Genomic DNA, 20,828 nt, shown 5'->3' on the forward strand with positions numbered 1-20,828 from the left:
TCGTTCTAATTCTATTGATTATTCTCTTATTCTATTGTTTGTTCTATCATTCGTTCTATCATTCTATTGTTTTTTTCTGTTGTTCATTCTACAGTTCTATCAATCGATCAATCATTATATCATTGTCTATTGTTTGTTTTTTGTTAATTCTATAGTTTAATCGTTTATTCTATTGTTTGTTCCATCAGTCGTTCTATAGTTTTATCATTCTATCTATCGTTCTATTTAATGTTCTATTCATATTTCTATTGATCCATCTTTGTCTATGGTTTAGTGTATCTGTCTGTATGTCTGTCTGTTGTTCATTCTATCGTTCTGTCTATTGTTCTATCTACCAATCTTTTTGTCTATGGTTCTGTGTATCTGTTGTGCATTTGTCTGTCTGACGATCTAGTGTTCGCTCTATCTATCGTTGTGTTTGTATATCTGTCTATCATAAGTCTGTCATTTTATCTAGCTGTAGTTTGTTCTATTATTCATCTATCATTCTATTGTTCTATAATTCTATCTATGGTTCTGTTTATCTGTTGTTCTATTTATCATTCTATAATTCTATCATTCAATGTAACGTTTTGATGTTAAAGCCTTTTTACATTTCATCATTCCCTCATTCTGCCGTTTCCGTCTGTTCTTCAATTCATTGTTCTGTCTAACTATGTCATTTTAACATTTGCTTGTTCTGATTTGTTTCTAATGTTTCAGTTTAAACTTTTAATATTGTAATATTTTATCATTTTAAAGTTTTTATTATTCATTTTAAAGTGTTATTACTATTTTTAAGTAACGCATTTTTCAGTCCTTCTAACGTTCTGTCTGTGTTTCTGCTTCAGGGATCAGACGGTTTGTGCTGGAAGGATCTGCTGAGGATCAAGAGTCCTCATAAGCTGCTCTACGCTTTAGAAATCATCGAGGCTCTCGGAAAACCCAACCGCAGGATTCACCGCGAGTCCACGGTAGAGCTGGGCGATATGACAAAAGTCTCATATCATGATACAAGTCGTCTCATTTGCTGATAATGATTTATATCACGACCGTGTCTGTACATTCAATCAATTAGTAGTTTATATATATATTGACCACATTTAAAGGAGAATTTTTTTTTATACATTTCAAAGTGTATTTTCAGAAATCTGCTCATTCATATAAGATTTGATAATATGATACTTTGTGATAATATTTCTCACTTTATTTAGAACTATATAAATAAAAAAGAAAATAGAAAGAAAAATAAATCTAAAATAAATATTAATGAAATAAAAAAAACTCTTAAACTAATGATTGCTAACATAAATATCAAAAATAAAAATATTGATAAATAAAATACAAAATGTAATCATTGTACTTTCAGTATTGCAACTTTCTCATGCTGCTGTTATTCATGTTTCTGTCTGCATCCCTTATAAATTATGAAAAATATAAATTATATTTATAAATTATGTAAATTATGCTCATATAAATTATGAAAAAATATTACCATAAACAATGTATTCTTATGACACCACGATATAAATGACACAGCATAATATATAATAAAAAAGACTTGTTTTGTCCATATGATGTATGTATCATCAGATTGCACATCCCTAGTTCACAGTACACATGTAGAATTACTCTCATATCATCTTTCCCATGTGCTTTCTCTTAAACGTGTGTGTGTGTGTGTGTGTGTTTCAGGGCAGTTACAGCGATCTGTATCCAGACTCTGATGACTCCAGTGAGGAGCAGATCGAGAACAGCAAGAACACATGGAGCTGCAAGGTACAAACACTTCTGAGAAAACTCATCTGTTGCTATTGTTCAGATTAAATAGACTCTGTTAAACTCCAAATGCAGAGTTTTTTTGTAAAGTTCTGATGTTATTTGTTGTTATAAATGTGCGTGTTCTAGACTGTGAAAAGTCAAAAGTATCAGTTACCAATCGGTACTGATATTTTAAAAACGTCCACTTCCCGCTAACATTTGAGTGCTTTTAAGCAAATTCTTTAACACATCTGATTGGATATTATGTTCAGTTCCCAACAGAAATGAATGCAATTTTTAAAAATAAGTATTAATTTTATTTACGTTTATATTGATTTAAATTTTTTTATTTATTTTTATTGAATTGTATTTTACTTTAAGCATTTTAATTTATTAAAAATGTTTTTTTACATTTTTTTATTTTATTTTAATTAAAACTAATGAAGTTTTTATTTTATTTATTTTATCTAAATTATTTAATAAATTTATTTACATTTTATTTTATTTTAAAATTAAATAAAATAACTTTTTTTTTTTTACATTTTTATTCCACAGACGGTTCATGCATGGTTTTATTTTATTAATTTTCTTTTTAATTTTAATTAAACTAATATTTTTTACATTTGATTTTATTTCATAGTCCAGAACACACAAATTTATAATTATATAATGTTTAAGAATGTGCTGAACAGCGCTCAAATGGTAGCGTAAATTGGACGCTTTTAAATCTTCACTACTGAACTCAATACTTTTGCCATCCCTAATGGTATGTTTTGTGCTTAATGTTTGCTTTTGAATGACACACTTGTGGTTTTTCTCCTGTAGTTTGTGTCATCTGGAGGTCTTCAGCTTCTGCTGGACATTTTTAACTCTGCAATCTTGGAGCCAAAAGAACAAGAATCCTGGACAGTGGTGAGCACTGAGGGCTTTATATTCTTTCTTTTTTCTGTTGACCTTAAAGTTGAAGCTGACTGAACATCTATGAATATCCTGTAGGGGAAAGGAGTAGAAGTAATGAACTAATATTCATCACCAGGTTGATTTAGTTACATTATGATTTTTTTTTAATGAATGTTGTTTTTAAATGAGGCATTATTTCATTAAAATGATCTAATTTGCATACACTTCTAAAGAAAACAGTATAGATAGGTTCAAAGTTTCTTGATTTTGGGTATCCGTTTAAAGCATTTCTTTTAAAATTCAGACTATATTGTGAAAATACTATTAAAAAACTTATTTTGTATATTATCTGGCAATTTACATCCATAAAGTGAATGTTTATGTAGACAAATGCTGGAACATCTGGACATCGTCTGTCTAAAGACCCCTTTAAAAGTGTTTTTGTTTATTACATTAAACCAAATATTTTATTAAAAGGCAAAGAAACCCAAATTGACAGGCAGTTTTTGCCTATAGTGTGTGTGTTAATCTCTTCTCGTGTGTGTGTGTGTGTGCGCCCGCAGTGGCTGCTGGATTGTCTGGCATGTCTGCTGAAGCTGATCTGTCAGTTTGCGGTGGATCCGGCTGATCTAGATTTGGCCTATCATGACGTTTTCGCCTGGTCTGGCCTCACAGACACACAGAGGAAGAGAGCGTGGCCTGGGAAGTCCCGCAAAACCGCCGGGGATCATGGGAAGGGCCTGCATATACCTCGACTCACTGAGGTATGGCGTGAAACTGCTGCGCTGTAATCTGTGTGCGTGTGCTACTGCTAATTTTGACATCTTTCTGTTCTCCGTCAGGTTTTTTTAAGCCTCGTTCAAGGAACCAACCTCATCCAGAGGCTCATTAACGTGGCCTACACATACGACAATCTGGCACACAGGTCAGCAAACACTAAATTTATTTTTGCACAAAAGTATCTTTAGTAATGCAGGGCTCGAAATTAACCTTTTTTCTTGGTAGCACCCAGTGCTCCTGACTTTAAAAATGTAGGCGCACCAGACAAAATTTAGTCGCACCCACAAATAATTATGAGCACAGTTACTACATGTTTTATATTAACTGATTTATTGCATTTGAAATGAACACTAATGACAAACAAACTCACAAACAAGAACTCTGCATGCGCTTAAAATGTGTAGATGTGGCAAACACTGTTACCTGAACTCTGTTCCACCGGCTTTACGGTGCTTTGGTTATTTTCATAGCGGACTTTAACCCACTGGAAGTCTTTTATCCACTCTTCGAAAAGTTTAAATGGTGGATTAACATTCAACACATGATCAGTAATCAGATGTGCCATTATTTGTAACTTTAGGTGGTTTCTAAAACTACAACTGTCAGTGTTGTTTTCATTCTCTCGTATCCAGACCTTTACATTTTCGCGGTTGTAACTCTCTGTCATCTGAACTGAGTGATGTTATCAATTTATTTTAGTTGTTTATTTTGTTAACTCATTCATATTTTTATTTACATTTATTTTCATTTTAATTTATTTATATTTTATTTACATTTAATATTGTGTTTTATTTTAATTAATTAATAATATCTAATTTTAATCGAGTATATGTCTATTTAGGTTTAATTATTTTATTTATTTAAATTTTTTAAAATTTAATAAGATTTTTATTCATATCATTTTAATCAGCTGTGATTGACAGCTGATATTAACCAATCCATTTGCGTTCCGTTCTAGCGCAGTGGGCCAATAAGAAGAGCTTGAATTGCTGGCTTTGTTTACTGCAGCAAGTTGACAACCATTTTAAACTATTCCTGAGCTCTGCGTTTGCCGTTTTTAGGTGCAAAAATGCATAATGCGTGAAAGTCTCCTAAATCTGTGCATGCGGTGAACATTGCTGTGAAAACTGGTCGCATCCAACAATTTTATGATTCGCACAAATGCTCCCAAATATATTTTGAGGTCGCACAGATAAAATTTCAGGTGCATATGCGACCAAAATGGTTGCAGTTTCAAGCCCTGTAATGCTTATAAAAAGCAGTGTTTATTATATATAAGTGAATATTGTTTAACAAGAAATCAAATAAACTGTGAAATAAATGCCCACTTCCAAAGTATTTGACATTTTAAAAATTGTAGACTTGTAAGCCAAAGCTAATGCATATTGTGATATTTTATTTTTAAAACGGTACAATTTAATTATATGCATATATATAATTTTTAATAATCTGTAATAATAATAATGATACAATTATTAACAAAATACAAAAATAAGGTGACACGGTGGCTCAGTGGTTAGCACTGTTGCCTCATATGCCAAAATAGTTGGCGGTTCACTCCGTGGTGGCGACCCCTAATAAATAAAGAGACTAAGCTGAAGAAAAATTTCATGAATAAAAATAATAAAACGATTGTGAAGTGATAGTTATATACAAATTAAGTCAGTATTATTAACCCCCTGTTTTTTTTTTTTCTTAATTTTTGTTTAGCGGAGAAGATTTCTTCAACACATTTCTAAACATAATAGTTTTAATAACTCATCTCTAATAACTGATTTATTTTATCTTTGCCATGATGACAGTAAATAATATTTGACTACATATTTTATAAGACACTTCTATACAGCTTAAAGTGACATTTCAAAGCTTAACTAGGTTAATTAGATTAATTAGGTGGGTTAGGGTAATTAGGCAAGTTATTGTATAACGATGGTTTGTTCTGTAGACCAGTGTTTCCCAACCCTGTTCCTGAAGGCACACCGACAGTCCACATTTTCAACCTCTCCCTAATCAAACACACCTGAATCAACTTATCATAGCATCAGAAGAGACTGCAACACCTGAAGTTAATGGGTCAGATAAGGGAGACATCCAAAATATGTTCTGTTGGTGTGCCTCCAGGAACAGGGTTGGGAAACACTGCTGTAGAATATCGAAAAAATGTAATATTGGCTAATAATTTTGACCTTAAAATGGTGTTTAAAAAATTAAGAACTGCTTTTATTCTTGTCGAAATAAAACAAATAAGACTTTCTCCAGAAGAAAAAATATTATTAATCATACTGTGAAAATTTCCTTGCTCTGTTAAACATCATTTGGGAAATATTTAAAAAGAAAAAAAAATTAAAAGGGGGGCGAATAATTCTGACCTCAACTGTATATATAGTGCTTTATAATTTTTCAGATGTTTTTCCTTTGGGTCTTCTGTTTATTTAGGGTTCTGAAGGCTCAGTCAGATCACAGATCCAGACATGAGGGTGAGGAGCACATTTAATATTCTCTACTGATTATTCTTGACTCTGTCAGTGCAGTTTGAGTGATGGCGTGTGCGGTGCAGTCTGACTGATGCTGTGTGTTTCTGCAGTGACGCATTACTCCATGTGGCTGCTGGTCAGCTGGGCTCACTGCTGTTCTCTGGTCAAATCCAGCCTGGCTGACAGTGAACATCTGCACGACTGGCTGAAGAAGCTCACGCTGCTCATTCCTGAGGTTAAATTATGTTCATATTAAATCATTTTTCATTTATGTTATCAATTTATTTTAGTTGTTTATTTTGTTAACTCAATCATATTTTTATTTACATTTATTTTCATTTTTTTTCATTTACATTTTTATTTACATTTAATATTGTGTTTTATTTTAATTATTTTATTTGACTATATGTCTATTTAATTTTAATTATTTTATTTATTTACATTTTTTTTATTTAATATGATTTTTATTTATATCATTTTAATTTTAAATAAATTGCTATTTTTTTTACATTTAATGTTATTTTAATTTAAAGTAATAAATTATTTTTTGCATTTTTATTTATTTATTCACACTATAAGTTTACAATTACTTTATTTGTTTTAATTTAATTGTATTTTATTTATAGCATTTTAATTTCAAATATTTTTTTTTCTTTCATTTAATTTAAAGTTGTCAAATAGTTATTTCTTACATTTTAATTATTTACATTTTATTAATTTTTTATTTAGTTTAATAGTCTTTTTGTTTATATCATTTTAATTCATTTTAATTTAAATTATTTTATTTTTTATTTGATCTTAGAACCAAACACTTGACTTTGCTGTTGCTGTACAGTTTGAGCTCCAGGAATACTGTTTGTCTAACAGAACTGTGTGTGTGTGTGAGTAGACGGCGGTGCGTCAGGAGGCGTGCAGTGGTCTCTATAAACTGTCTTTGTCGGGTCTGGAAGGAGGAGAATCCATCAATAGATCTTTCCTGTTGCTCGCCGCGTCCACATTACTCAAGTTCCTGCCAGACGCACAAGCACTCAAACCACTGAGGGTAACACGCACACACACACACACACACACACACACACACACACACACACACACACATCTTCAATCCAGAGCTAGTGACAGTTTAGTGTCTGTTATATACTGGTGTTTCTTTGTTTTCTTTTGTTTTAACAAGCTTTTTTTGTATAATAACATTAAAATATGGTCATTTTATGTGTGTCATTTATTAATGCCTTGAAATAGTTTTTAATATATATTTTTTATTTTATAATATTTTAATTGTTACTTTTATGATCATTTCCATGTGTTTTTAAGATCTTTCTGAGCATTTTATATACTTTTTTGAGATTTTAATCCGTTATTTTCCAAAAAATATTTAATATCTTTTTACATATATATTTAATAAGTTAACTATGCTTTTTACCCATTTACTTTTTGTGCGCGCTGTCCCTTTAAATGAGTGCATGTTTGTGTCTGATTCTCTGCTGTCAGGTGGAGGATTTTGAGGAGGAGGCCATGTTTCGCAGTGGCTGTAAGGAATATTTCTGGTTGCTCTGTAAACTCATCGACAATATACATGTGAAAGACGCCAGTCAGACCACCCTGCTGGACCTGGACGCCCTGGCCAGACACCTCGCCGACTGCATCCGCAGGTCACTTATAACACTAAAAACACGGCATTCGTTTTTATCTAAACACATTACCAAGTCACATCTGTAAGCAGAGATAGTTTATTAGTTGGACTAGACTGCAAAGTCTGACAAAATGGACGTGGTGCTAGGTGCTCTTTGTCCACGTTTGTTAATTTCGTCAAAAAACAAGGTGTTATTTAATCAAACTATTATTGGAACCAATCTTGCTGTCAGAAAATGATATGATTGAAACTGTAGTTTTACTGTAGTTAATCTGTGGAAAAAAATCCTTTCAAAAGATATGCATTGTAATTGAAATGCATTTCAAAATGGCTGAATGATAAAGTGTGAATAAAGGCAAAACACTTAATAGTGTAGTTTGTATGCTTTCTTTAATAAACAATGTCAACTTTTTCAAGAATATTGATAGTTGCATGGAAAAAAAATGTGTTTTTGCCTGAAGTGTCTCTCTGTAGATAACAAGGACGCTTATAATCATGGATACATATGTGTATATGTGCAAGAATATATCACATATAATACTGAAGTATTGCATAAAAAATCTAAATAATACATTTTGATCTTAAAGGTGCCCTAGAAAGAAAATCTGTGTATATCTAGGCATAGTTCAATAATAAGACATCGATATATAGAAACAGCCTTATTGTGATCCTCAGACATGATTGTTTCCTCGTTCTCATGTAAATTCCAAGAGTGTAAAGACAGAGTGTTAGGCGACTCATGGGACACACCCTCATCATTCGATGTACTTTAGGTCATTCATCCGGACCTGACGAGCAGCGTCATTATTAAGAGAACACGGCCTCATATGTAGCTCTGAGATCATTAATATACACGTCTTGGGCTGCGTTTGAGCCACAACGTTTTCTAGTGAGATAACCATGATCATTTCCCCCCTTAGTTATTTGTAAGCTTATGTTTTACTGACTATGTGAGACTTTTATTTTGAAAACGAGAATGGCAAATTGTTTATGATGTTAATATTCATGACACGATCTATCTGTGGTCAATTATGGACTTCTGATTCAAGGGATATTTTGTGGAGTAATAAAAACAATTGCTGGTGAGTTTATTTATTATCTTTTTAATTATTTATTTATTTATTTATTTTACTTACTGAAGCCATAAACCTACTATTTAGATATCAGAGAACAATTGAATTTATTAAACCAATGCAGTAAATGGCATTTTTAAAAATCTGACTTGTCTTGTATGTTTCCTGACACATTTTGAGGTCACCGCACTTCATTCCCATGCTGGTGTTTGTGTTCCCGCAGCCGGGAGATTTTGGACCAGCAGGACGGGGCGATCGAGGACGACGGTCTGACGGGTCTCCTGCGTTTGGCCACCAGCGTCCTGAAGCACAAACCTCCGTTTAAGTTCTCTCGGGAAGGTCAGGAGTTTCTCCGGGACACGTATGACCTGCTGTTCCTGCTGCCCAGCCTGAAGGACCGCCAGCAGCCCAAATGCAAGAGTCCCGCAGCCCGCGCTGCCGCATACGACCTGCTAGTGGAGGTCTGCTCTTCTGCATTACAACCTCATGTTATCATTATTATATACTGTAAGAATAGCTCTGTCACTTTAGAGGTCCCATGAAGTGCTTTGAAATGTGCATTTTTTTTTATTCGATGTTTGACGTAATCTCAACTGAAAAATGAAGAGAGGGTAAGACACTGTGTAGCTCCTCCTATTTTCAAAAAAACAGCCAATAGTATATTGTTTTTATCACAGCTCTGCCAGTGAGTGTGATTGAGATCAGATGAAAAGTGTCTTGAATGGGGCGGGACATGTCAGATACTAGAGAGCGTTTGATTGGTCAGAAGATTTGATTAGAGACTGAAGTATGAAAATCATTGATCCGTTTAGGCGGAAGTGACCAACTGCAAACTTAATATGTTTATATCAGTTTTATATTTTATAATGCCTGTTTTGGAGCACACTAGCATTAAAAGGATAGTTCACCTAAAAATAGAAATTCTTTCGTCATTTACTCACCCTTGTCTTGTTTCAAACAAGTTTGAGTTTTGTTTTTGTTCAGTTGAACACAAATGAAGATATTTCAAAGACTTTGGAAAAACTTTAACCATTTACTTCAATAGCTGTTGTTTTTCCTGATATGGATATCCGTGGTCTTAGTGTTCCAACACACACACAAACACACACACAAAATACACTGAAGGATCTTTGACTTTGTCTTTTAGGTGGTGAAAGGCTCGGTGGAAAACTACAGACTGCTGCACAACTGGGTCATGTCACAGCACATGCAGGGTGAGCATTCTAAATCATATCTCATGTTTTAATGTCAATTAGTGTCATTTTAATTGATTTAGCATCAACTCTTATGTACATATCTAAATATAATATATTTATTATAATATATAGTTTATTTAAATATGTAAAATACTTAAATAGTTAAGTTGTTAATGAAGTTGTGGGGTGACATGGTGGTTAGCACTGTTGCCTCACAGCAAGTTCACTGATTCCAGTCCTGGCTGGGTCAGTTGGTATTTCTTTGTGGAGTTTGCATGTTCTCCATGTATTGGCGTGGGTTTCCTCTGCGTGCTCCGGTTTCAGTGTTGCCAGATATAGCTGACTTTTTCCAATCAAAAGCTGTCCAAAACCTGGCGAAATTCACACAAAAAATGCCCAAATATTAGATTATTATATAATTTAATTTGAATTAATTTCAATTTAAAATTAAGCTGATTACTTTACTGTCATAATTTTTAACCATACAGCAACCAACACCAGCAGTCACAGAACCACAACATAACCGGATCACATTGAAACACTGCCCCGCTCTCACCCACACACTGCACTTAATGTTGTGTAGATTACACATTAGAGTAATTACCTATTAGAGTATGTTGTACTGTTGAAATGGGGTATACATTTATCCCATTTGGCTTTTTCATGATAAGGTGCTGCTTGTCAATCAGACAACACTTGTCTTTGTTTGTTCTTGCTGTCAATTGCGGGGAAAAAAAGATTGATAAACGTGTCATGATAAACCGCTGTGAGATTAACTGCAGGCGCTGCCTTGATGCACGTGAAAGGGAGTCAGATTTGTCTGGAGAGTCAAGCTGTAATTATACTTTCGACTGGCGCCGCATCGCACACCTCTGCTGACTGCGCGCACACCTCGCGAAAAGGATGAGGCGTTTATACTTGCCGCGCTCGCCATTGTGATATTCTTTAAAAAGACAGGGGGCGGTCAAAAGAAACCCACCGTAAAATCAGACGGATAAACAGAGAAGGAAGTTTCCAGAACTACGTCATATCATAATATCGTTCAATATTTTAAAAACTGATTATTTTTTATTGTTTTTATACATTATTTTAATGATTATAAGCATTTTTTTATAACCATTCAAGATCTTTTTAATCAAACTTTGATGCATCACTTGCTTTTGTTCATATCTCAGACAGTTTTACCATTTAAAGTTTATTGCAATATTAATCACAAGAGAGCATGAGTCGCTCTGCGAATATATTTTTATTATGGCAAGAATAAAAGCAAAAAAAGTACACTTACTAAAAAATACTGTTTTTTTTTATTTATTTATTTTTTATTTATTTATAGATTTAGCCCGCTCCACAAACATATACATCAGTGTAAAATCTATGACTGGTGGAAAAACATATTCTGTAATTGTGTACCTGGGTCTCCACTTTTGCCATGGCCTCTTTTGGCATAAACAAGCTTATCCCTCAGGTTTTTCCAAACTTTTTAACGTAAACTTTCCTCCTGTCCCACTGCTGTTGCTATTTCTAGCGAATAATTATTGGTCATCACTTGCTTTTGTTTATATCTCAAAGTTATACCTATTACAATTTATTAAAATATTAATGACAACAGAACATGGGTTGCTCTACAAATGTTTGATTATCGCAAAAATAAAAGCAAAAAAGTACACTGACTAAAAAAATACAGGTGTTTTTTAGATTTAGCCTGCTCCACAATTAACACATTACTGTCTGGCTAGTTTCTGTCCTCTACTTATGCTAAAAAGGCAATGATGGTCCAACATTATAGATCATTATCACCAATAAAGTCTAGAAAAACAGGTCATCAGTATATTGTAAACCGATAGGTTTAAATATTCCTTCCTAGTTATTAAGAAAAATTATTGTGTGACTTCATTATAGTTTTGTAACTATTAAATTGTTTTAAATTCAAAATTAAACAAAATACATCAGTGTTAAACCCATAACTGGTGGAAAAACATATTGTGTAATTGTGTACATGGGTCTTCACTTTGCCATGGCCATTATCCCTTTGGTTTTTCCAAACCTTTTAACAAAAACCTTCTCCTTTCCCACTGCTGTTGTAATTTCTAGCCAAGAATTATTGATCATCTGGTTATCTCTAATCACGGGTCATAAAGGTGTCTGTACAGTCTGTTTCACACGAAATCTCTTCAGAGTGGTTTATATTCAACTCAAATCAGACGCGGTGCCGTGCGCACTGTTCGCTCGAGTCTCAAAAATGCCGTGCGCACCGCCAGCTAAAATCATGCCACACACACCCAAAGCGAACATCCGCAAACTCTACTCTTAGTGCCTTAAATTAATAAGCAAAAGTGCATTTAAAATTATCCAAATAGATAGTGACTTGTGATTAAACCAAATCAATTTACAAAACCTTTTACAATGTTTTTAATTGTTTTATTTATTAAAGAGGATCTTCATTCAAAAAATTAAATGAACCATTTTTATCCTCTCTGTTTTAGCATCTCACGCTCCATATAAGTGGGATTACTGGCCCCACGATGATGTCAGAGCCGAGTGTCGTTTTGTGGGCTTGACTAATCTGGGCGCCACATGTTACCTGGCCTCCACCATCCAGCAGCTCTACATGATCCCAGAGGCCCGACAGGCCGTCTTCACTGCTAAAGTCAGTCTAGAAATCTCACATCCATCTCATCTGTACTAAAAAAATACTGGTTTTCTAAAATATCTAGTTAGTATTGCAAACAGGCTAAAGTTGTTTATTTATAATAGAGACATTTTTGATTTGGAAGAAATCTCTTTGCTCACTGAGGCTGCGTTTATTTGAGCAATAAATACAGTAATATTATTTCAATACAAAATGACTGATTTCTTTCCCATGTATCTCAAGAAATAATTTATTATTGTGATGCAAAGTGTCTTTTTCTACATTCATACATATTTGTGTGGCCTATTGCACTATTGTTTATTACACGTTCAAATCTGACATGTTGTATTTCTGCCTAACAGTGCTCTTTGTGTGTATTTTATTTATTTATTTTAGTATTCAGAGGACATTAAGCATAAGACCACATTGCTGGAGCTCCAGAAGATGTTCACATATCTCATGGTATATTACTTTATTATTTCTTCACCTGTTGATGTGTTGTTTTAATAATCCGTTTATTTGTATAGCACTTTTTTCCTATATAAAATGCAACTCAAGGGGCTTGACGAGCATAAGCATGTATTAAAAATAACATCAACAATGGTGTAATCAAATCTTCTGAATGATAGAAGCAAATATAACAGAATGTAAGCTGTAAAGCAGAATGAACACAAAAGTATTAGGAAGTGCAATAAGAAAATTGTATTGTTTGAATGTGCACAGGAGAGCGAGAGGAAGGCGTACAACCCTCGTCCCTTCTGTAAGACGTACACTATGGACAAACAGCCCCTGAACACTGGAGAGCAGAAAGACATGACCGAGTTCTTCACAGACCTCATCACTAAAATAGAGGAGATGTCTCAGGACCTGGTACGGCTTCTGAAGAGTGTGTAGTGTGCGATGTAGTGCGTACCTGGCAACCCTCTAGGTTTATCCTGGGATACTCCATTCTGTCCCCATTTACATATTTTCCCATATTTCTCCCTTATTTGTAATCATTAGTTTTAAGGTGTCAGTAACATCTACACAGAGCCAAGCCACAAGGGGGCGCCCTTGCTCTCAAATGTGATGTGATTACAAGAGAGCTATGCTTTGGTTTTATTTTAGATTGAAAGCATTTTGAAATTAATATAAGAAAGCACTGCATTTCCTTGCTTTCCATTAAAGCCATTTATCACTAGGCCTGTCACAATTAGAAATATATTGACTTATCGTGAAATACTTGGAGATGACCTCAGTAATTTTTGCCATTGCAATAAATATTTACAAATTCACAAATAATTTTCCAATGACATTTACGTTCTGCCTCACTGGTGTCAACTTTTATAATTGGACATTTACCTAATAGCACATTTAATAGTATGTATAACAGGACATTGACCTTTTTAACATCACATTACAGAATCTAAATAACCTGAAGAATAATACGTTTATTAAAGTGTTTATGGCTATTTGTATTATTATGCTGTTATAGAATCATTAAATAATCAGTGGCATAAAATGATCTCAAAATGACAATAATATCACGTATCACAACAATTTCTGTGAAAATATATCACACAACAAAAATTCCTTATCGTGACAGGCCTATTTATTGCTGCCTTATGCAATTTTCGATTGCATAGGAATATAATCATTTGGATAAATGTATGGCAGGCGATTCTTATAGCATAAAGTTGGCACTTTAAAGGGCACCTATGGTAAAAAATCTACTTTTCAAGCCGTTTAGACAGACATATGTGCATGTATGGTGTATAGACTGTCATATTGGGGTGATTCAATTTAACAACATAAAAAACGGTGGACCAATTGGAGCGGTTTTCAAACCGACTGCAACTTTACGTAGGAGTGCGGTCCCCCCGCCCACCAATATTGATTGACAGGCGCGTCATCATATCCTCAGTTTGTTGATTCACGTCCGCCATTTTCAGCGTGAGTCGAAGCAATATCACTAAAGGAACACGCTAGCTCTATTTTTAGATGCAAGACTCATTGGGCTCAACACAAGAGCAATATTCTCCACATTATCGCTCTAATCGGAATTATTGGTTGTATCTTTAGGTAGGTTTGCAAACATGTGTACTTCTCCTTGAGTCTACCTTATACTTCAGCCGTTTGCATTTCTCGCGATCCCAGAAGCTCCTGTGATCTTAACTAGCATGCGTTTTAGAATTCTAAGCATAGGTTTCTATCAGGGTACACTCAAGTCGACGGCTGGATGCGGCAGACCGCTGCAGACTTGAATTGCTGTTGTGTACCCTGATAGAAACCTATGTTTAGAATTTAAAAATGTGTGGCGCAACGATTCGGGACACTTTATGTTTCTGCCGCGCCACAGAGAGTGTCTGGTGTGCCGTTTCGCGGCTTCGAGCGGCGCATCCGGTGCCTCAGTCAAAGTTAATTCAGTGTGCGTGGTTATTAGTTTCTGTGTACAAGCTCGGCACTTGAAACTAGCACACAGTTGGCTGTAAAACTGTACAAAGACACAAATGATTTTGTACTCTCTGCTTGGTCTGTGTCAGAGTCGTACATGTTCGACTGATTGCTGAACCTCTCACTCAAGCTCCTTCTCTCAGTCTGCCTGTCAGACTCTGTTGCAAACGCAGAGAGGGTGAGCTCATGGCCCCGCCCCTTTGTTACGTTGGTGGGAAGCCAAAACTAATTTACATGTGAAGCAACACACCCCTAAATCAGCGAACTGTGGACACGCCCCCAACATGACACTTTTTAACACATTATAATAAAAAAATCTGAATTGTGTTTTGAACTGAACCTAAACTGGCACACTCAGAAGAACCATAATATTAATATTAAATCATAAAAAAGAGGTAAACTATGTGCCCTTTAAAAGGTGTTTGTGTGCTTGTATTTCAGAAAAACACAGTCAAAACACTGTTTGGAGGCGTCATCACCAACAATGTGGTTTCACTGGTAAGATTGAGCTGTTGTAATGTGCACATCTTAAATGTATAGCTGAAGAAAAAGTTATGAGCCCACCTGTAATTTATTTAATTTTGTTTCTTCATTTTATTAAACGCATTTTTAAACAATAGTTTTAGCAATTAATTTCTAATAACTATATCGTTTGTGTTTGCCATGGTGACAGTACGTAATATTTTCCTAGTTATTTTTTAAGATACTAGAATTCAGCTTAAAGTGACATTTAAAAGGCTTCACTGGGTTAATTAGGTTAACTAGGCATGTCATTGGGCTAAAGTGGTTTGTTTTGTAGCAAAAAAAAAAAAATACAAAAAAAAAAATATATATATATATATACAGTATATATATATATTGACCTTAGCAGGTTTTACATATTTGTTTCTTCAAATTAAAAGAAATAAGTGAAAAAAAAGTATCGTTGGTCTTTTAAACATGATTTGGAAAATGTATCTCCTGATGTTTTGTGCAGGACTGTGATCATGTGAGCCAGACGGCAGAGGAGTTTTACACTGTGAGGTGTCAGGTAGCCGATATGAAGAACATCTATGTGAGTGTTTATCATTTATGGATGCTGCTATTCAGATTAGTACACATTTATTTATATATAAAATACCTACTTTTATTACTCAATGTGTAATGCTTGTCCTACAAAGAATTAATAGTTAGGTTAACTAATATACTGCTTAAATGTGATCGTGTTCTTGTTAATATTATTGTTATTATTTGAGTATCATTCATTTATTTGATTGTTTGTTTGTTTTGTAAATAAATGCTGTATTGTTAGTGCGTTGCTATTTTGAGAGAACTGAAATAGACCTCATCGTTGCCCAACTAAAAGCTGCTATATAGTCAATGGCATAGTTTTTACATTTTATTTTTTATTTAAAGAGTGTATTTGTGTTAGATGTCTCCAAAAGCTTGTACATGTTGCTTATTGTACACACTTGGATGCACATAAGCACAGAAATATCTTTTGGAAAATGATTTAAAGGGTTAAAATAGAAATAGATTGGTAATGTATGCTAAAAAATAAAAAAATGCTCTCTTCCACTTCAGGGGTATTTGGTGAATCCGGCTCGTTCTGTAGAGTGTTTTGAACTTTGTGCACGATCAGATCTGTATCCTCACTAGTGAAGCGTTCAGGTTTTACACTTGCCAATCTGCCGTGGCGCGACCACAACTCGAACTGCGCTCACACTACAGTTTGAGCATGCGAAATTCTGCAGTGCGGCGCTGCGAAAAGGGGCTGAATTTAAACATGATATTTAGACATTTAAAAAAGCGAGCGATTGGTCCATATTTTTAACTTCTGTCTAGAGAGGTCATGTTTTGATCCTCGATTGGTCTCACACAGTCAAGTGATGCGATTTTGCAGGTCAAAGTTTACCAAGTTTGAACTTTCCAACACAGCAAACTGCGAAAACTTGTTGCACAAGCTTGCATGGAATGGAAGTCTATGGTGCAGTGCAGTGTGACCGCAGCTTTACTCCTAAAGGGAATGGGAAATGAGACTGATTGGTTTAATGAACTGATTGGTTTAATGAACGTTACACCTAAAACGCACCCATAACTCATTAAGAGAATAAGCACAACCCTTTTAGATTATGCGCTTGGTGCACAGACAGTTTTTCCCATCCTTAAAATAGCAAAAGTTGATTCCGACAGGCATCAAGTGCCATTTGTTTAGATCAGGGATAGGCAAACTCAGTCCTGGAGGGCCAGTGTCCTGCAGATTTTTGTTTCAACACTAATCAAATACACCTGAACATCTTAATTGTGAACTGCGTCCCAAATGGCACACTATAAACTATGCACTATGTACTTACACACTCAACAGCATAGTATATGTATGTAGTGTTGTCCCAAATGGAACACTAATGGTTTTTTACTAAGCGGAAATTCAACCCCTGATGACGTTTGACGGTTGCCAAATTAGTGAAATAAATGACCAAACTACCAAAGAATACCTGTCATGAGTATAGCCGCATTCACCATCGGGAGGCGCCATAATGACACTCGTAGGAGAATTTTGCTTTTACAATCCAAAATAAATAAAGTTATCCAACATGTACGCCCGATAGCTCCCCCCCTTCCGCTACGTGAGCAAACCTGCGGTCGTTGAGTGCGTGAAGTGTCCATCATTACACACTTCATTTTACCGGCTGAATGAGTGCATCATCCGGGTAATTAAAGTGCACTTATTTTTTTTGTGAACGCACTACTTACACTTTTTATACTTCAAAATGGCGTAGAATAGTGCATAAGTATGCGATTTGGGATGCAGCTAGTGTCTTCACAATGACTAGAAAGCTATAGCCAGGTGTGTTTGATAAGGGTTGAACCTAAACCCTGTAGGACACCGGCCCTCTGGGACTGAGTTTGCCCATCCCTGGTTTAGATCATTAAAATAGAGCCCATTGTGTTTCTCTTGTATTTCTCATTGTGTTTTATCGTGTGTGTGTGTGTGTGTTTTAGGAGTCTTTGGACGAGGTGACTATTAAAGACACTCTGGAGGGTGATAACATGTACACTTGCTCTCAGTGTGGAAAGAAAGTTCGCGCTGAGAAACGGTACGGCTCTTCTTTTTTTCTTTCCTGAAAACTTAAGTCTGAATATGTACTGAACATCTCTTCACGTCTCAGGGCTTGTTTCAAGAAGCTTCCGAGGATCCTGAGCTTCAACACCATGCGCTACACATTCAACATGGTGACCATGATGAAGGAGAAGGTGAACACACACTTTTCCTTCCCGCTGCGACTCGACATGACGCCCTACACTGAGGACTTCCTCATGGCCAAAGGAGACCGGAAGGAAGGTGTGATGATTGGTTGTTTTCCTAAAATAAAATGTTTTTAAGAGGATAGTTCACCCAAAAATGTAGATTTTGCCATCATTTGCTCACCATTCACTTGTTTTAAACCTTTACAAACTTCGCTCTTCTGTTGAGCACAAAAGAAGATATTTTGAAGAGAGCTTCCATAGTATTTGCTTTTCCGACTATGCAAGTCAATGGTTACAGCTTTTCAGCATTCTTCAAAATATCTTCTTTTGTGTTCAACTGGAAAAAGAAACTCATAAAAAGTTTGGAACCATTTGAGGTAGAGTAAATAGTGGGTGAATTAAATATTTGTGTGAACTATCCCTTTAACTTGAGTTTGTCGTCTCCAGAAAGCTAATTCTGATGCAATCCACAGGTTTTCGTGATGACAGTGATGCTAAAGTGGCAGAGAGTTACGAGTATGACCTCATCGGTGTGACTGTGCACACAGGAACGGCAGACGGCGGTCATTATTACAGCTTCATCAGGGACATCATCAACCCACATGCCTACCGCAACAATAAATGGTGAGCGTTCACATCAACTACCATGATATATCCTGCATTTAAAAGTGCTTCAACTCAAGATACTCTAATAGTATCAAAATACTATGTTTGCAGATATTTAAAAAACATGTAACGTGAACATACTACTTTAACTGTAAAGAAATGTTTAAGTCAGTTATTCTCCTTTGAAAATGTGCATTTAGTGTCAGAATGTCTGCCTTTGTTTTGGTCTCTATAACCAGCCCACTGCCAGTTTAAACAATTATATTTCATCAACCCGGGTTGCCATGTCGGAAAACAGAGTTTTTCATTTCAGTCAGGAAGGCTGTTTTAATGTATGCGTGTGTGGCTGAAAATGCGACATCTGGAGGACCGTAGCAGCCTAAAGTTATTGTTTGTGGTGTCAATCCGGCATTCTGCATGTGCCTCAAATCTTCGAAGGAAAAATAACCTTTAAAGCAAAAAATACAAATATTACTAACGTAAACATTCACTGAGCAGCTTACATTGTGAGGCTTAATCCTGTTTGTGCTGTCAATCCGGCAACTTGCATGTGCATTGAATCTTCGAACGGAAAAAAATCTTCGAAACAAACAATTATTAGCAAATATTATAAATGTAAACATTCACTGAGCAGCTTACATTGTAAAGCATAATTCTGTTTGTGCTGTCAATCTGGCAACCTGCATGTGCGTTGAATCCTCGAAGAAAAAAAAATTGAAACAAATACTTACTAGCAAATAATACTAACATTACAAACGTAAACATTTGTTGAGCAGCTTGCATTGTAAGGCTTAATCCTGTTTGTGCTGGCAATCTGGCAACCTGCATGTTCGTGGAATCTTCGAAGGAAAAAAAAAACCTCTCCAATGTTTAAATTTGGACTGCAATACCAAGTTCGACCACTAAGTGTCAGTCTTTAAATTTGTATGTTTCAATTGGGGCTCCAGATCTGGCGGTTTAAGTCCACTAACCTAATTTTTTTGTTTTACCATGTCGGCTTACCCTGATTTTACATTCACAATGGTATGACCCGTTATGGTCAATTGTATATTTATTTTATCGATTGCTTTATTTATTGATATTTTTATTTAAGATACAGATCAGAGCAAACTAATTTCTCACTACTATCACCAAATTCATCTTGTTTGGAAGTCCTTAAAGCATTGATTTACATGATCAAGCATTAATTAGGGCAGGTCAAACCCTCTTGTAATTTGCACAATGGGAGGAGCTACTCAATATCGCCCCGCCCTCTTCATGTTTCAGATGAAATTACATCACACGTCAAACAGAGCTGCGCATTTCAGGAGCCTACTTTAAAATTGCTGTTTGATTTTAGATGTATTTGTTATTGATAGTTCACATTCATTTTGATGTGATGCCGTTTCTTTTTTCAGGTACCTGTTTAACGATGCCGAGGTGAAGCCGTTTGATTCAGCACAGCTGGCCTCAGAGTGTTTTGGTGGAGAGATGACGGTGTGTACTTCAATATTTCTCTGAACAGTTCCAGACATCCTATATGCTTTATCATAAAATAGTATAATTAATAAAAGCAAGATGTTTTAATTGTTTCAGACCAAAACATATGATTCTGTCACAGACAAGTTCATGGATTTCTCCTTTGAGAAGGTGAGTTTTAAAATACACAACAATAATAATAACAGATTTGTTGTTACTATATTATTTTGCATATTAGTTATAATTATACTTAATTATTATGTTATTGCGATGTATTTGTGCAGTAATTATAATTGATCATTAAATGTGTCTCTTAAAATATGATTGAAATGGTTTAACATTTTTATTAGCAGTAGTTGTAGTATTGTAGATGTTAATATTATTAATTAACTGTTATAATTATTATTAATTGAATGTTTAATCTCCCCCAGTGTTTGTTTTCTTGTAAACTGCTGTTTAAAGTAATGCACTGTGTGATTTGTCTGTTTTTCAGACCCACAGTGCCTACATGCTGTTCTACAAGAGAGTGGAAGTGGAGGAGGAGAACGGGAAAGACTTTAACTTTGACATTTCTCCTGATCTTCTGGAGGTACAGAGCTCACTGTAGATCATCATTCATCACTGCACACGTCTGAGCATTTCACTGGAGTAAACACAAACTCTCTCACTCTCTCTCTC

General features: G+C 35.0%; 1 protein-coding gene across 1 annotated transcript in view; it reads left to right on the plus strand.

The window, feature by feature from the left end:
- usp34 (ubiquitin specific peptidase 34) overlaps positions 1 to 20,828 on the plus strand; it is a 102,979-nt gene that overhangs the window by 56,093 nt on the left and 26,058 nt on the right. Inside the window, exons 30-51 of the mRNA XM_056456449.1 lie at positions 831 to 953; positions 1,675 to 1,758; positions 2,566 to 2,652; positions 3,204 to 3,404; positions 3,483 to 3,565; positions 5,857 to 5,897; positions 6,005 to 6,129; positions 6,784 to 6,936; positions 7,386 to 7,546; positions 8,824 to 9,061; positions 9,748 to 9,814; positions 12,280 to 12,443; positions 12,822 to 12,887; positions 13,149 to 13,295; positions 15,300 to 15,356; positions 15,835 to 15,912; positions 17,841 to 17,935; positions 18,008 to 18,180; positions 18,560 to 18,710; positions 20,090 to 20,168; positions 20,268 to 20,321; positions 20,644 to 20,739. Coding sequence (XP_056312424.1) covers positions 831 to 953; positions 1,675 to 1,758; positions 2,566 to 2,652; positions 3,204 to 3,404; positions 3,483 to 3,565; positions 5,857 to 5,897; positions 6,005 to 6,129; positions 6,784 to 6,936; positions 7,386 to 7,546; positions 8,824 to 9,061; positions 9,748 to 9,814; positions 12,280 to 12,443; positions 12,822 to 12,887; positions 13,149 to 13,295; positions 15,300 to 15,356; positions 15,835 to 15,912; positions 17,841 to 17,935; positions 18,008 to 18,180; positions 18,560 to 18,710; positions 20,090 to 20,168; positions 20,268 to 20,321; positions 20,644 to 20,739 — 2,523 coding nt within the window. The remainder of the gene's footprint in view (positions 1 to 830; positions 954 to 1,674; positions 1,759 to 2,565; positions 2,653 to 3,203; positions 3,405 to 3,482; positions 3,566 to 5,856; positions 5,898 to 6,004; positions 6,130 to 6,783; positions 6,937 to 7,385; positions 7,547 to 8,823; positions 9,062 to 9,747; positions 9,815 to 12,279; positions 12,444 to 12,821; positions 12,888 to 13,148; positions 13,296 to 15,299; positions 15,357 to 15,834; positions 15,913 to 17,840; positions 17,936 to 18,007; positions 18,181 to 18,559; positions 18,711 to 20,089; positions 20,169 to 20,267; positions 20,322 to 20,643; positions 20,740 to 20,828) is intronic.

The sequence above is a fragment of the Danio aesculapii genome, chromosome 1, assembly GCF_903798145.1.
Source record: "Danio aesculapii chromosome 1, fDanAes4.1, whole genome shotgun sequence".
NCBI lineage: Eukaryota > Metazoa > Chordata > Actinopteri > Cypriniformes > Danionidae > Danio > Danio aesculapii.